General features: G+C 56.0%; 1 protein-coding gene across 1 annotated transcript in view; it reads left to right on the forward strand.

Moving 5' to 3' along the window:
- CELF4 (CUGBP Elav-like family member 4) overlaps window positions 1–16,752 on the forward strand; it is a 667,347-nt gene that overhangs the window by 463,925 nt on the left and 186,670 nt on the right. Inside the window, exon 3 of the mRNA XM_083151898.1 lies at window positions 225–273. Within this exon, the coding sequence (XP_083008024.1) occupies window positions 225–273 (49 nt within the window). The remainder of the gene's footprint in view (window positions 1–224; window positions 274–16,752) is intronic.

Here is a 16,752-nt window from a genome sequence, read left to right on the forward strand (position 1 = left end):
CGCATCAGCCCTCACCGGCGCTCATTTACCCACTCCATTTAGATTGCAAGCTCTTTGTCGCAGAACCTGTGTGTTTGTCATCCCCCTGCTTTATGGACCTCACTGTACCAACGATGATGAAACTTTGAATAATTTTTTTTTTCTGATTGTTCGTTAACGAAGTTTGCGGAATGTTTGGCGAATTGCGCATCCTGACGTCTCTCCTCTCTATTGTGTCTTTACAGATGAACCGACCAATCCAGGTGAAGCCAGCGGACAGCGAGAGCAGAGGAGGTACTGTGTATTGCTTGCAGCGTTACTGCTATGTACCATTGTGATTGCCTTGTGGGTTGTGTCACGCAGCGCGCCAATCAATTAGCAGCATAATCACTGCCAGAGAAATTCCATCTGCATTATGGGATTCGGACTGATTAAACCCCTTTCGTTTCCTCACTTTGGTTTTTTTTTCCACACATTCAATTATTATTAGATTGTGAAAGGCGAGAGGTGCCAGGTATTGCCAAGGAAACCAATAAGTGTCTCGTTAAGCAGCGCGGTGTCAGTCGCTGATTTGCAGAAAGTTGAAAATGAATCCAAACTTTTTCCTCCTGCTGGTGGATTCCAGTTCTCTGCCGCGCTCGCAGGGTTACGGATAATACTGCTAGACTGGATGAGTGGTGTATAAGGCACTACAATGCCGTATTAGGGGGTCCTGCTGGCGGGTTCCAGTTCTCTGCCGCGCTCTCAGGGTGACGGATAATACTGCTAGACTGGATGAGTGGTGTATAAGGCACTACAATGCCGTATTAGGGGGTCCTTCTGGTGGATTCCAGTTCTCTGCCGCGCTCGCAGGGTGACGGATAATACTGCTAGACTGGATGAGTGGTGTATAAGGCACTACAATGCCATATTAGGGGTCCTGCTGGTGGATTCCAGTTCTCTGCCACGCTCTCAGGGTTACGGATATTACTGCTAGACTGGATGAGTGGCGTATAAGGCACTACAATGCCGTATTAGGGGGTCCTGCTGGTGGGTTCCAGTTCTCTGCCGTGCTCACAGGGTTACTGATAATACTGCTAGACTGGATGAGTGGTGTATAAGGCACTACAATGCCGTATAATGGGGTCCTGCTGGCGGCTTCCAGTTCTCTGCCGCTCTCGCAGGGTTACGGATAATACTGCTAGACTGGATGAGTGGTGTATAAGGCACTACAATGCCGTATTAAGGGGTGCTGCTGGTGGGTTCCAGTTCTCTGCCGCGCTCGCGGGGTTACAGATATTACTGCTAGACTGGATGAGTGACGTATAAGGCACTACAATGCCGTATTAGGGGTCCTGCTGGTGGGTTCCAGTTCTCTGCCGTGCTCGAGGGGTGACAGATAATACTGCTAGACTGGATGAGTGGCGTATAATGCCGTATTAGGGGTCCTGCTGGTGGGTTCCAGTTCTCTGCGGCGATCGCGGGGTGACGGATAATACTGCTAGACTGGATGAGTGGTGTATAAGGCACTACAATGCCGTATTAGGGGGTCCTGCTGGCAGGTTCCAGTTCTCTGCCGCGCTCGCAGGGTTATGGATGATACTGCTAGACTGGATGAGTGGTGTATAAGGCACTACAATGCCGTATTAAGGGGTCCTGTATAAGGCACTACAATGCCGTATTAGGGGGTTCTGCTGGCGGGTTCCAGTTCTCTGCCGTGCTCGCAGGGTTACGGATAATACCGCTAGACTGGATGAGTGGTGTATAAGGCACTACAATGCTGTATAATGGGGTCCTGCTGGCGGCTTCCAGTTCTCTGCCGCTCTCGCAGGGTTACGGATAATACTGCTAGACTGGATGAGTGGTGTATAAGGCACTACAATGCCGTATTAAGGGGTGCTGCTGGTGGGTTCCAGTTCTCTGCCGCGCTCGCGGGGTTACAGATAATACTGCTAGACTGGATGAGTGGTGTATGAGGCACTACAATGCCGTATTAAGGGGTCCTGCTGGTGCGTTCCAGTTCTCTGCCGCACTCGCAGGGTGACAGATAATACTGCTAGACTGGATGAGTGGCGTATAAGGCACTACAATGCCGTATTAGGGGGTCCTGCTGGCGGGTTCCAGTTCTCTGCCGCGCTCGCGGGGTGACGGATAATACTACTAGACTGGATGAGTGGCGTATAAGGCACTACAATGCCTATTAGGGGGTCCTGCTGGCGGGTTCCAGTTCTCTGCCACGCTCGCGGGGTGACCGATAATACTGCTAGACTGGATGAGTGGCGTATAAGGCACTACAATGCCGTATTAGGGGGTCCTGCTGGCGGGTTCCAGTTCTCTGCTGCGCTCTCAGGGTGATGGATAATACTGGTAGACTGGATGAGTGGTGTATAAGGCACTACAATGCCGTATTAGGGGGTCCTGCTGGCGGGTTCCAGTTCTCTGCCGCGCTCTCAGGGTTACGGATAATACTGCTAGACTGGATGAGTGGTGTATAAGGCACTACAATGCCGTATTAGGGGGTCCTGCTGGTGGGTTCCAGTTCTCTGCCGTGCTCGCAGGGTGACTGATAATACTGCTAGACTGGATGAGTGGCGTATAAGGCACTACAATGGTGTATTAGGGGTTCCTGCTGGCGGGTTCCAGTTCTCTGCCGCGCTCGCGGGGTGACGGCTAATACTACTAGACTGGATAAGTGGTGGATAAGGCACTACAATGCCGTATTAGGGGGTCCTGCTGGCGGGTTCCAGTCAAAATTCGGGACAAAAAATACGTGAAAAACTCATTTTGACCTTTTGACTGTCGACCTTCCCATTGTCAAACTGATTATTGTGTCGAACTTCCGACCCTGTCGACCATTAGCCATTTTGACCTAGTTCGGGTGTCGACCTTTATCTCGCGTACACATCCAGTTGCAAGCGGGCGAACGGAAGAGAAATCATTCAATGGTCTCTAATAAACGTCAGAGTAGACTGACTTTTATTTTGGCCGTAGATGGCCGAAATCGGGATGGGTGCTCACGTCATGTGACGTCAGCCACCTGCCCCAAGCCTCGGGGACTGGGACGAATCGGGATGAATTCATGACCGTAACGAACGTGTCTGAATCGGTCCCCTATGTTGGACGCCCACCTCTGGCAGAAGGCAGCAGCGCGGCGTAGAAGGGGTGATTCGAGTGGAAGGAAGTTGGTTTGGGGACACGGAATGCCGGATGATGTTGGTGAATACGGGGGCGTCAGCCGGTAGACCGCACCGCCAGAACTTTACGCTCGGATTTAATGCGCTTCTATTTTATCCTATAAGGACTTCGGCTTCTTCTCAGACGTCTTCCAGTAATTACACCTCGGAAAGCCGTAAGCTCTCGGCTTTAGCTGGAACGACGGGAGATATTCCGAGCAAACACTTAGGAATAACCTTCACATATTTATGTTACAGATACATTATATACCTGCATATTGCGCCGTCTCCCTGACTATTAGCAGTAACATAGCACTTTGTAGCGTTCTGCTGTGTATAATTTGCAGTGATTGCTTTTTTTATTGCCAATTTCTGTAATCTGCAGTGTGAGACCTGATCGGGGAGTTCAGAGTTTCGGGTTTTTTTATACTTTATGTAAGTTTAGATTCAACTTTTGCGCATGGAGTACAGTGCGTGTCTGTGCGACCGGCGTCTGACGCTCTATGTAGCCAAGCACAATGTAGCATCAATGTAATATTCACTGTACATCTGCCCGGATGGTTCGGTTCGCTAAGAGACTAAGGGCCTTACCCGCGGTGACCGATCTGAATGTTGACCCCATAATGCTGACATGTTCTGAATGTCGACATGAGCGTTAGAGGAAGAGTTCCGTTAACATTTTGCGTTAGGATTGGTTTTCTGGTTTGGGGACGTTCTACGCTGCTGTCACAAGAGCCGGTTTGGTTGCCGGGGCTACATAACCTTTTCCTGGCGCACCGACGTTCAGAGACGTCGCTGATAGTGTACGGTAAAGGCAGAATGATGTCGCCATAGGCCTCCCGTGTGCCGTCAGAGATGTAATCTGGGTTCCCGGATCACCCCCAGCCTTCACGTTACATGTCTGATGTCACCTAGCGTTAAACCGTGAATTCTGCCAGGGAGAAGTGACAATGACGAGGCCGTGTAGATAATGTCATCGTGTGTTCAGAAGAAATGTTCCCAAGCTGCGAGCAGAACAGCCCCGGTGACTGTGGCACATAAAGGGTTAAACCAATATCTGCATTCTCTGCAGAATATCCCCAGTGTTGTGTTGTTGATACAGAAAGGGTTAATGCCGCCCCTGTATAAGGAGCTCCAGGCTGCACTGCGGGCAGTGACAGCACCAGCGTGTACCAGTAAAGGGTTAATGCCGCCCCTGTATAAGGAGCTCCAGGCTGCACTACGGGCAGTGACAGCACCAGCGTGTACCAGTAAAGGGTTAATGCCGCCCCTGTATAAGGAGCTCCAGGCTGCACTACGGGCAGTGACAGCACCAGCGTGTACCAGTAAAGGGTTAATGCCGCCCCTGTATAAGGAGCTCCAGGCTGCACTACGGGCAGTGACAGCACCAGTGTGTACCAGTAAAGGGTTAATGACGCCCCTGTATAAGGAGCTCCGGGCAGTGACAGCACCAGCGTGTACCAGTAAAGGGTTAATGCCGCCCCTGTATAAGGAGCTTCGGGCTGCACTGTGGGCAGTGACAGCACCAGCGTGTACCAGTAAAGGGTTAATGCCGCCCCTGTATAAGGAGCTCTGGGCCGCACTGCGGGCAGTGACAGCACCAGCGTGTACCAGTAAAGGGTTAATGCCGCCCCTGTATAAGGAGCTCCGGGCTGCACTGCGGGCAGTGACAGCACCAGCGTGTACCAGTAAAGGGTTAATGCCGCCCCTGTATAAGGAGCTCCGGGCTGCACTGCGGGCAGTGACAGCACCAGCGTGTACCAGTAAAGGGTTAATGCTGCCCCTGTATAAGGGGCTCCGGGCAGCACTGCGGCAGTGACAGCACCAGCGTGTACCAGTAAAGGGTTAATGCCGCCCCTGTATAAGGAGCTCCGGGCAGCACTGCGGGCAGTGACAGCACCAGCGTGTACCAGTAAAGGGTTAATGCCGCCCCTGTATAAGGAGCTCCGGGCTGCACTGCGGGCAGTGACAGCACCAGCGTGTACCAGTAAAGGGTTAATGCCGCCCCTGTATAAGGAGCTCTGGGCCGCACTGCGGGCAGTGACAGCACCAGCGTGTACCAGTAAAGGGTTAATGCCCCCCCTGTATAAGGAGCTCCGGGCTGCACTGCGGGCAGTGACAGCACCAGCGTGCACCAGTAAAGAGTTAATGCCGCCCCTGTATAAGGAGCTCCGGGCTGCACTGCGGCAGTGACAGCACCAGCGTGCACCAGTAAAGGGTTAATGCCGCCCCTGTATATGGAGCTCCGGGCTGCACTGCGGCAGTGACAGCACCAGCGTGTACCAGCAAAGGGTTAATGCCGCCCCTGTATAAGGAGCTCCGGGCTGCACTGCGGCAGTGACAGCACCATTGTGTACCAGTAAAGGGTTAATGCCGCCCCTGTATAAGGAGCTCCGGGCTGCACTGTGGGCAGTGACAGCACCAGCGTGTACCAGTAAAGGGTTAATGCTGCCCCTGTATAAGGGGCTCCGGGCTGCACTGCGGCAGTGACAGCACCAGCGTGTACCAGTAAAGGGTTAATGCCGCCCCTGTATTCGGAGCTCCGGGCAGCACTGCGGGCAGTGACAGCACCAGCGTGTACCAGTAAAGGGTTAATGCCGCCCCTGTATAAGGAGCTCCGGGCTGCACTGCTGGCAGTGACAGCACCAGCGTGTACCAGTAAAGGGTTAATGCCGCCCCTGTATAAGGAGCTCCGGGCTGCACTGCGGGCAGTGACAGTACCAGCGTGTACCAGTAAAGGGTTAATGCCGCCCCTGTATAAGGAGCTCCGGGCTGCACTGCGGGCAGTGACAGCACCAGCGTGTACCAGTAAAGGGTTAATGCTGCCCCTGTATAAGGGGCTCCGGGCTGCACTGCGGCAGTGACAGCACCAGCGTGTACTAGTAAAGGGTTAATGCCGCCCCTGTATTCGGAGCTCCGGGCAGCACTGCGGGCAGTGACAGCACCAGCGTGTACCAGTAAAGGGTTAATGCCACCCCTGTATAAGGAGCTCCGGGCTGCACTGCTGGCAGTGACAGCACCAGCGTGTACCAGTAAAGGGTTAATGCCGCCCCTGTATAAGGAGCTCCGGGCTGCACTGCGGGCAGTGACAGTACCAGCGTGTACCAGTAAAGGGTTAATGCCGCCCCTGTATAAGGAGCTCCGGGCTGCACTGCGGGCAGTGACAGTACCAGCGTGTACCAGTAAAGGGTTAATGCCGCCCCGGTATTCGGAGCTCCGGGCTGCACTGCGGCAGTGACAGCACCATCGTGTACCAGTAAAGGGTTAATGCCGCCCCTGTATAAGGAGCTCCAGGCTGCACTACGGGCAGTGACAGCACCAGTGTGTACCAGTAAAGGGTTAATGACGCCCCTGTATAAGGAGCTCTGGGCCGCACTGCGGGCAGTGACAGCACCAGCGTGTACCAGTAAAGGGTTAATGCCGCCCCTGTATAAGGAGCTCCGGGCTGCACTGCGGGCAGTGACAGCACCAGCGTGTACCAGTAAAGGGTTAATGCCGCCCCTGTATAAGGAGCTCCGGGCTGCACTGCGGGCAGTGACAGCACCAGCGTGTACCAGTAAAGGGTTAATGCTGCCCCTGTATAAGGGGCTCCGGGCAGCACTGCGGCAGTGACAGCACCAGCGTGTACCAGTAAAGGGTTAATGCCGCCCCTGTATAAGGAGCTCCGGGCAGCACTGCGGGCAGTGACAGCACCAGCGTGTACCAGTAAAGGGTTAATGCCGCCCCTGTATAAGGAGCTCCGGGCTGCACTGCGGGCAGTGACAGCACCAGCGTGTACCAGTAAAGGGTTAATGCCGCCCCTGTATAAGGAGCTCTGGGCCGCACTGCGGGCAGTGACAGCACCAGCGTGTACCAGTAAAGGGTTAATGCCCCCCCTGTATAAGGAGCTCCGGGCTGCACTGCGGGCAGTGACAGCACCAGCGTGCACCAGTAAAGAGTTAATGCCGCCCCTGTATAAGGAGCTCCGGGCTGCACTGCGGCAGTGACAGCACCAGCGTGCACCAGTAAAGGGTTAATGCCGCCCCTGTATATGGAGCTCCGGGCTGCACTGCGGCAGTGACAGCACCAGCGTGTACCAGCAAAGGGTTAATGCCGCCCCTGTATAAGGAGCTCCGGGCTGCACTGCGGCAGTGACAGCACCATTGTGTACCAGTAAAGGGTTAATGCCGCCCCTGTATAAGGAGCTCCGGGCTGCACTGTGGGCAGTGACAGCACCAGCGTGTACCAGTAAAGGGTTAATGCTGCCCCTGTATAAGGGGCTCCGGGCTGCACTGCGGCAGTGACAGCACCAGCGTGTACCAGTAAAGGGTTAATGCCGCCCCTGTATTCGGAGCTCCGGGCAGCACTGCGGGCAGTGACAGCACCAGCGTGTACCAGTAAAGGGTTAATGCCACCCCTGTATAAGGAGCTCCGGGCTGCACTGCTGGCAGTGACAGCACCAGCGTGTACCAGTAAAGGGTTAATGCCGCCCCTGTATAAGGAGCTCCGGGCTGCACTGCGGGCAGTGACAGTACCAGCGTGTACCAGTAAAGGGTTAATGCCGCCCCTGTATAAGGAGCTCCGGGCTGCACTGCGGGCAGTGACAGCACCAGCGTGTACCAGTAAAGGGTTAATGCTGCCCCTGTATAAGGGGCTCCGGGCTGCACTGCGGCAGTGACAGCACCAGCGTGTACTAGTAAAGGGTTAATGCCGCCCCTGTATTCGGAGCTCCGGGCAGCACTGCGGGCAGTGACAGCACCAGCGTGTACCAGTAAAGGGTTAATGCCACCCCTGTATAAGGAGCTCCGGGCTGCACTGCTGGCAGTGACAGCACCAGCGTGTACCAGTAAAGGGTTAATGCCGCCCCTGTATAAGGAGCTCCGGGCTGCACTGCGGGCAGTGACAGTACCAGCGTGTACCAGTAAAGGGTTAATGCCGCCCCTGTATAAGGAGCTCCGGGCTGCACTGCGGGCAGTGACAGTACCAGCGTGTACCAGTAAAGGGTTAATGCCGCCCCGGTATTCGGAGCTCCGGGCTGCACTGCGGCAGTGACAGCACCATCGTGTACCAGTAAAGGGTTAATGCCACCCCTGTATAAGGGGCTCTGGGCCGCACTGCGGGCAGTGACAGCACCAGCGTGTACCAGTAAAGGGTTAATGCCACCCCTGTATAAGGGGCTCTGGGCCGCACTGCGGGCAGTGACAGCACCAGCGTGTACCAGTAAAGGGTTAATGCCGCCCCTGTATAAGGAGTTTCGGGCTGCACTGCGGGCAGTGACAGCACCAGCGTGTACCAGTAAAGGGTTAATGCTGCCCCTGTATAAGGAGCTCCGGGCTGCACTGCTGGCAGTGACAGCACCAGCGTGCACCAGTAAAGGGTTAATGCTGCCCCTGTATAAGGAGCTCCGGGCTGCACTGCTGGCAGTGACAGCACCAGCGTGTACCAGTAAAGGGTTAATGCCGCCCCTGTATAAGGAGCTCCGGGCAGCACTGCGGGCAGTGACAGCACCAGCGTGTACCAGTAAAGGGTTAATGCCGCCCCTGTATAAGGAGCTCCGGGCAGCACTGCGGGCAGTGACAGCACCAGCGTGTACCAGTAAAGGGTTAATGCTGCCCCTGTATAAGGAGCTCCGGGCTGCACTGCGGGCAGTGACAGCACCAGCGTGTACCAGTAAAGGGTTAATGCCGCCCCTGTATAAGGAGCTCCGGGCTGCACTGCGGGCAGTGACAGCACCAGCGTGTACCAGTAAAGGGTTAATGCCGCCCCTGTATAAGGAGCTCTGGGCTGCACTGCGGGCAGTGACAGCACCAGCGTGCACCAGTAAAGGGTTAATGCTGCCCCTGTATAAGGAGCTCCGGGCTGCACTGCAGGCAGTGACAGCACCAGCGTGTACCAGTAAAGGGTTAATGCCGCCCCTGTATAAGGAGCTCCGGGCTGCAATGCGGGCAGTGACAGCACCAGCGTGTACCAGTAAAGGGTTAATGCCGCCCCTGTATAAGGAGCTCCGGGCTGCAATGCGGGCAGTGACAGCACCAGCGTGTACCAGTAAAGGGTTAATGCCGCCCCTGTATAAGGAGCTCCGGGCAGCACTGCGGGCAGTGACAGCATCAGCGTGCACCAGTAAAGGGTTAATTTCGCCCCTGTATAAGGAGCTCCGGGCTGCACTGCGGGCAGTGACAGCACCAGCGTGTACCAGTAAAGGGTTAATGTCGCCCCTGTATAAGGAGCTCCGGGCAGCACTGCGGGCAGTGACAGCACCAGCGTGTACCAGTAAAGGGTTAATGCCGCCCCTGTATAAGGGGCTCCGGGCCGCACTGCGGGCAGTGACAGTACCAGCGTGTACCAGTAAAGGGTTAATGCCGCCCCTGTATAAGGGGCTCCGGGCTGCACTGCGGCAGTGACAGCACCAGCGTGTACCAGTAAAGGGTTAATGCTGCCCCTGTATAAGGAGCTCCGGGTTGCACTGCGGGCAGTGACAGCACCAGCGTGTACCAGTAAAGGGTTAATGCCGCCCCTGTATAAGGAGCTCCGGGCAGCACTGCGGGCAGTGACAGCACCAGCGTGTACCAGTAAAGGGTTAATGCCGCCCCTGTATAAGGAGCTTCGGGCTGCACTGCGGGCAGTGACAGCACCAGCGTGTACTAGTAAAGGGTTATGGCCGCCCCTGTATAAGGAGCTCCGGGCTGCACTGCAGCAGTGACAGCACCAGCGTGTACCAGTAAAGGGTTAATGTCGCCCCTGTATAAGGAGCTCCGGGCTGCACCGTGGGCAGTGACAGCACCAGCGTGTACCAGTAAAGGGTTAATGCTGCCCCTGTATAAGGAGCTCCGGGCCGCACTGCGGGCAGTGACAGCACCAGCGTGTACCAGTAAAGGGTTAATGTCGCCCCTGTATAAGGAGCTCCGGGCTGCACTGCGGGCAGTGACAGTACCAGCGTGCACCAGTAAAGGGTTAATGCTGCCCCTGTATAAGGAGCTCCGGGCAGCACTGCAGGCAGTGACAGCACCAGCATGTACCAGTAAAGGGTTAATGCCGCCCCTGTATAAGGGGCTCCGGGCTGCACTGCGGGCAGTGACAGCACCAGCGTGTACCTGTAAAGGGTTAATGCCGCCCCTGTATAAGGGGCTGCACTGCGGGCAGTGACAGCACCAGCGTGTACCAGTAAAGGGTTAATGCCGGCCCTGTATTCGGAGCTCCGGGCTGCACTGCGGGCAGTGACAGCACCAGTGTGTACCAGTAAAGGGTTAATGCCGCCCCTGTATAAGGGGCTCCGGGCTGCACTGCGGCAGTGACAGCACCAGCGTGCACCAGTAAAGGGTTAATGCCGCCCCTGTATAAGGAGCTCCGGGCTGCACTGCGGGCAGTGACAGCACCAGCGTGTACCTGTAAAGGGTTAATGCCGCCCCTGTATAAGGGGCTCCGAGCTGCACTGCGGGCAGTGACAGCACCAGCGTGTACCAGTAAAGGGTTAATGCTGCCCCTGTATTCGGAGCTCAGGGCTGCACTGCGGCAGTGACAGCACCAGCGTGTACCAGTAAAGGGTTAATGCCGCCCCTGTATAAGGAGCTCCGGGCCGCACTGCGGGCAGTGACAGCACCAGCGTGCACCAGTAAAGGGTTAATGCTGCCCTGGTATTCGGAGCTCCGGGCCGCACTGCGGGCAGTGACAGCACCAGCGTGTACCAGTAAAGGGTTAATGCTAGCCTGGTATTCGGAGCTCCGGGCTGCACTGCGGGCAGTGACAGCACCAGCGTGCACCAGTAAAGGGTTAATGCCGCCCCTGTATAAGGAGCTCCGGGCAGCACTGCGGGCAGTGACAGCACCAGCGTGTACCAGTAAAGGGTTAATGCCGCCCCTGTATAAGGAGCTCCGGGCAGCACTGCGGGCAGTGACAGCACCAGCGTGTACCAGTAAAGGGTTAATGCTGCCCCTGTATAAGGAGCTCCGGGCTGCACTGCGGGCAGTGACAGCACCAGCGTGTACCAGTAAAGGGTTAATGCCGCCCCTGTATAAGGAGCTCCGGGCTGCACTGCGGGCAGTGACAGCACCAGCGTGTACCAGTAAAGGGTTAATGCCGCCCCTGTATAAGGAGCTCTGGGCTGCACTGCGGGCAGTGACAGCACCAGCGTGCACCAGTAAAGGGTTAATGCTGCCCCTGTATAAGGAGCTCCGGGCTGCACTGCAGGCAGTGACAGCACCAGCGTGTACCAGTAAAGGGTTAATGCCGCCCCTGTATAAGGAGCTCCGGGCTGCAATGCGGGCAGTGACAGCACCAGCGTGTACCAGTAAAGGGTTAATGCCGCCCCTGTATAAGGAGCTCCGGGCTGCAATGCGGGCAGTGACAGCACCAGCGTGTACCAGTAAAGGGTTAATGCCGCCCCTGTATAAGGAGCTCCGGGCAGCACTGCGGGCAGTGACAGCATCAGCGTGCACCAGTAAAGGGTTAATTTCGCCCCTGTATAAGGAGCTCCGGGCTGCACTGCGGGCAGTGACAGCACCAGCGTGTACCAGTAAAGGGTTAATGTCGCCCCTGTATAAGGAGCTCCGGGCAGCACTGCGGGCAGTGACAGCACCAGCGTGTACCAGTAAAGGGTTAATGCCGCCCCTGTATAAGGGGCTCCGGGCCGCACTGCGGGCAGTGACAGTACCAGCGTGTACCAGTAAAGGGTTAATGCCGCCCCTGTATAAGGGGCTCCGGGCTGCACTGCGGCAGTGACAGCACCAGCGTGTACCAGTAAAGGGTTAATGCTGCCCCTGTATAAGGAGCTCCGGGTTGCACTGCGGGCAGTGACAGCACCAGCGTGTACCAGTAAAGGGTTAATGCCGCCCCTGTATAAGGAGCTCCGGGCAGCACTGCGGGCAGTGACAGCACCAGCGTGTACCAGTAAAGGGTTAATGCCGCCCCTGTATAAGGAGCTTCGGGCTGCACTGCGGGCAGTGACAGCACCAGCGTGTACTAGTAAAGGGTTATGGCCGCCCCTGTATAAGGAGCTCCGGGCTGCACTGCAGCAGTGACAGCACCAGCGTGTACCAGTAAAGGGTTAATGTCGCCCCTGTATAAGGAGCTCCGGGCTGCACCGTGGGCAGTGACAGCACCAGCGTGTACCAGTAAAGGGTTAATGCTGCCCCTGTATAAGGAGCTCCGGGCCGCACTGCGGGCAGTGACAGCACCAGCGTGTACCAGTAAAGGGTTAATGTCGCCCCTGTATAAGGAGCTCCGGGCTGCACTGCGGGCAGTGACAGTACCAGCGTGCACCAGTAAAGGGTTAATGCTGCCCCTGTATAAGGAGCTCCGGGCAGCACTGCAGGCAGTGACAGCACCAGCATGTACCAGTAAAGGGTTAATGCCGCCCCTGTATAAGGGGCTCCGGGCTGCACTGCGGGCAGTGACAGCACCAGCGTGTACCTGTAAAGGGTTAATGCCGCCCCTGTATAAGGGGCTGCACTGCGGGCAGTGACAGCACCAGCGTGTACCAGTAAAGGGTTAATGCCGGCCCTGTATTCGGAGCTCCGGGCTGCACTGCGGGCAGTGACAGCACCAGTGTGTACCAGTAAAGGGTTAATGCCGCCCCTGTATAAGGGGCTCCGGGCTGCACTGCGGCAGTGACAGCACCAGCGTGCACCAGTAAAGGGTTAATGCCGCCCCTGTATAAGGAGCTCCGGGCTGCACTGCGGGCAGTGACAGCACCAGCGTGTACCTGTAAAGGGTTAATGCCGCCCCTGTATAAGGGGCTCCGAGCTGCACTGCGGGCAGTGACAGCACCAGCGTGTACCAGTAAAGGGTTAATGCTGCCCCTGTATTCGGAGCTCAGGGCTGCACTGCGGCAGTGACAGCACCAGCGTGTACCAGTAAAGGGTTAATGCCGCCCCTGTATAAGGAGCTCCGGGCCGCACTGCGGGCAGTGACAGCACCAGCGTGCACCAGTAAAGGGTTAATGCTGCCCTGGTATTCGGAGCTCCGGGCCGCACTGCGGGCAGTGACAGCACCAGCGTGTACCAGTAAAGGGTTAATGCTAGCCTGGTATTCGGAGCTCCGGGCTGCACTGCGGGCAATGACAGCACCAGCGTGCACCAGTAAAGGGTTAATGCTTCCCCTGTATAAGGAGCTCCAGGCTGCACTGCGGGCAGTGACAGCACCAGCGTGCACCAGTAAAGGGTTAATGCTGCCCCTGTATAAGGAGCTCCGGGCCGCACTGCGGGCAGTGACAGCACCAGCGTGCACCAGTAAAGGGTTAATGCCGGCCCTGTATTCGGAGCTCCGGGCTGCACTGCAGCAGTGACAGCACCAGCGTGTACCAGTAAAGGGTTAATGCCGGCCCTGTATAAGGAGCTCCGGGCTGCACTGCGGGCAGTGACAGCACCAGCGTGTACCAGTAAAGGGTTAATGCCGCCCCTGTATAAGGAGCTCCGGGCCGCACTGCGGGCAGTGACAGCACCAGCGTGCACCAGTAAAGGGTTAATGCTGCCCTGGTATTCGGAGCTCCGGGCCGCACTGCGGGCAGTGACAGCACCAGCGTGCACCAGTAAAGGGTTAATGCCGGCCCTGTATTCGGAGCTCAGGGCTGCACTGCGGCAGTGACAGCACCAGCGTGTACCAGTAAAGGGTTAATGCCGCCCCTGTATTCGGAGCTCAGGGCTGCACTGCGGCAGTGACAGCACCAGCGTGTACCAGTAAAGGGTTAATGCCGCCCCTGTATAAGGAGCTCCGGGCCGCACTGCGGGCAGTGACAGCACCAGCGTGCACCAGTAAAGGGTTAATGCTGCCCTGGTATTCGGAGCTCCGGGCTGCACTGCGGCAGTGACAGCACCAGTGTGTACCAGTAAAGGGTTAATGCTAGCCTGGTATTCGGAGCTCCGGGCTGCACTGCGGCAGTGACAGCACCAGCGTGCACCAGTAAAGTTTTAATGCTGCCCCTGTATTCGGAGCTCAGGGCTGCACTGCGGCAGTGACAGCACCAGCGTGTACCAGTAAAGGGTTAATGCCGCCCCTGTATAAGGAGCTCCGGGCCGCACTGCGGGCAGTGACAGCACCAGCGTGCACCAGTAAAGGGTTAATGCCGCCCCTGTATAAGGAGCTCCGGGCAGCACTGCGGCAGTGACAGCACCAGCGTGTACCAGTAAAAGGTTAATGCTAGCCTGGTATTCGGAGCTCCGGGCTGCAGTGCGGGCAGTGACAGTACCAGCGTGTACCAGTAAAGGGTTAATGCTGCCCTGGTATTCGGAGCTCCGGGCTGCACTGCGGGCAGTGACAGTACCAGCGTGCACCAGTAAAGGGTTAATGCCGCCCCTGTATAAGGAGCTCCGGGCTGCACTGCGGGCAGTGACAGCACCAGCGTGTACCAGTAAAGGGTTAATGCCGCCCCTGTATAAGGAGCTCCGGGCCGCACTGCGGGCAGTGACAGCACCAGCGTGCACCAGTAAAGGGTTAATGCTGCCCTGGTATTCGGAGCTCCGGGCCGCACTGCGGGCAGTGACAGCACCAGCGTGCACCAGTAAAGGGTTAATGCCGGCCCTGTATTCGGAGCTCAGGGCTGCACTGCGGCAGTGACAGCACCAGCGTGTACCAGTAAAGGGTTAATGCCGCCCCTGTATTCGGAGCTCAGGGCTGCACTGCGGCAGTGACAGCACCAGCGTGTACCAGTAAAGGGTTAATGCCGCCCCTGTATAAGGAGCTCCGGGCCGCACTGCGGGCAGTGACAGCACCAGCGTGCACCAGTAAAGGGTTAATGCTGCCCTGGTATTCGGAGCTCCGGGCTGCACTGCGGCAGTGACAGCACCAGTGTGTACCAGTAAAGGGTTAATGCTAGCCTGGTATTCGGAGCTCCGGGCTGCACTGCGGCAGTGACAGCACCAGCGTGCACCAGTAAAGTTTTAATGCTGCCCCTGTATTCGGAGCTCAGGGCTGCACTGCGGCAGTGACAGCACCAGCGTGTACCAGTAAAGGGTTAATGCCGCCCCTGTATAAGGAGCTCCGGGCCGCACTGCGGGCAGTGACAGCACCAGCGTGCACCAGTAAAGGGTTAATGCCGCCCCTGTATAAGGAGCTCCGGGCAGCACTGCGGCAGTGACAGCACCAGCGTGTACCAGTAAAAGGTTAATGCTAGCCTGGTATTCGGAGCTCCGGGCTGCACTGCGGGCAGTGACAGTACCAGCGTGTACCAGTAAAGGATTAATGCTGCCCTGGTATTCGGAGCTCCGGGCTGCACTGCGGGCAGTGACAGTACCAGCGTGTACCAGTAAAGGGTTAATGCTGCCCTGGTATTCGGAGCTCCGGGCTGCACTGCGGGCAGTGACAGTACCAGCGTGTACCAGTAAAGGGTTAATGCTGCCCTGGTATTCGGAGCTCCGGGCTGCACTGCGGACAGTTACAGCACCAGTGGTGGCATAGTCCCATCATTGCACTACAGTACACTAGGTAAATAATGAGAAGTGCGGCGATGAATGAGGTGTGTGGAGCAGATGAGAAGCGCTGTCAGTACATGAAACACTGGGCGAGATAATGTAGGTGCCTCATCCACCTCCCTCACACAGTCCCAGGGGACACGGTTCTCGCCTAGCCTGTGCGCTCAGCGATATTTCCCTCCCGTACATCACCCTGCTGTGATACTTTGACCCTGAAGCAGCTTATTCAGGTGTTTTACTTCCTCCCTGTATCAGGCATGACCAGTTATCTCCCTATTAATTGCATATTCAATACTTAAACAGCAGAAATGCTGCTGAGTCGCACTATCACTGTACCAGAGAGGAGCCCATATAGGGGGGGGGGGATCTAGCTGCATAGCAATTAGACCCCTCGGCTTTCCGATAAGAGGAGCAGTAATAGTGAGGGAGATCAAGTACATTGAATAGTTGTCTACCCTCCTGCATCCTGCAGGAGGCTCCCATTTTAGCCATACAATTCCTGCTGTCCTGTATTGTACTCCTAATGTATCAGATTCTTCAGATTCTGCCAGGGGTGCCACTAAGGAGTTTCTTTGTGATTTGCTGTAATCGCTGTGATTTGCTGTTGCTGCTCAGGATTCACCTACTGATGACTCTCATTAACCCCTCTTGTGGGAATCCTTGACAGGAGAGAGAGAGAGACAGCAGCACCTGTTCACACGCAGGGTCTTCTTATCTGTGCTGATGTGCCCTCATCCATAGAGTGCTGCTGCTGCAGCTGTTGAGTGATTTAGGGTAAGAATTTTTGTTAGTAAATCTTCTTCAGTTAAACACATTTGTTTCATTCTAGTATCTGTGTCCGCACTGGTTTGGCTAATGCTATAATGGTATGGTCACCAGCAAATCCAGTAAATAACGGTAGTGCCTGCATGTTGCAGACAGTCAGTGTACACCAGTAAAGGGTTAATGCTGCCCTGGTATTCGGAGCTCCGGGCCGGTGTATGTCATGCATACACTGAAAACAGTAATTATATGCTTAGGGACGAAATTACACAAGGTCAAATTGCACTTAGAAATTATGGCATAGGCATCAAATTAGTCACGTATACTGTGCTGAGAACAGAAATATCTTTATATTGCAGACAATGTTAGTATCAATATTTTAAAAATATTCACAAAATATATTGTTAATAATGTTATACAGAAAAATGTATAGACACACCCATCGGTGGAGCTAGACACGCCCTTTGGGCAGAATATGA

The sequence above is a fragment of the Crinia signifera genome, chromosome 1 (genome assembly GCF_055691185.1).
Source record: "Crinia signifera chromosome 1, ASM5569118v1, whole genome shotgun sequence".
NCBI classification, from domain to species: domain Eukaryota; kingdom Metazoa; phylum Chordata; class Amphibia; order Anura; family Myobatrachidae; genus Crinia; species Crinia signifera.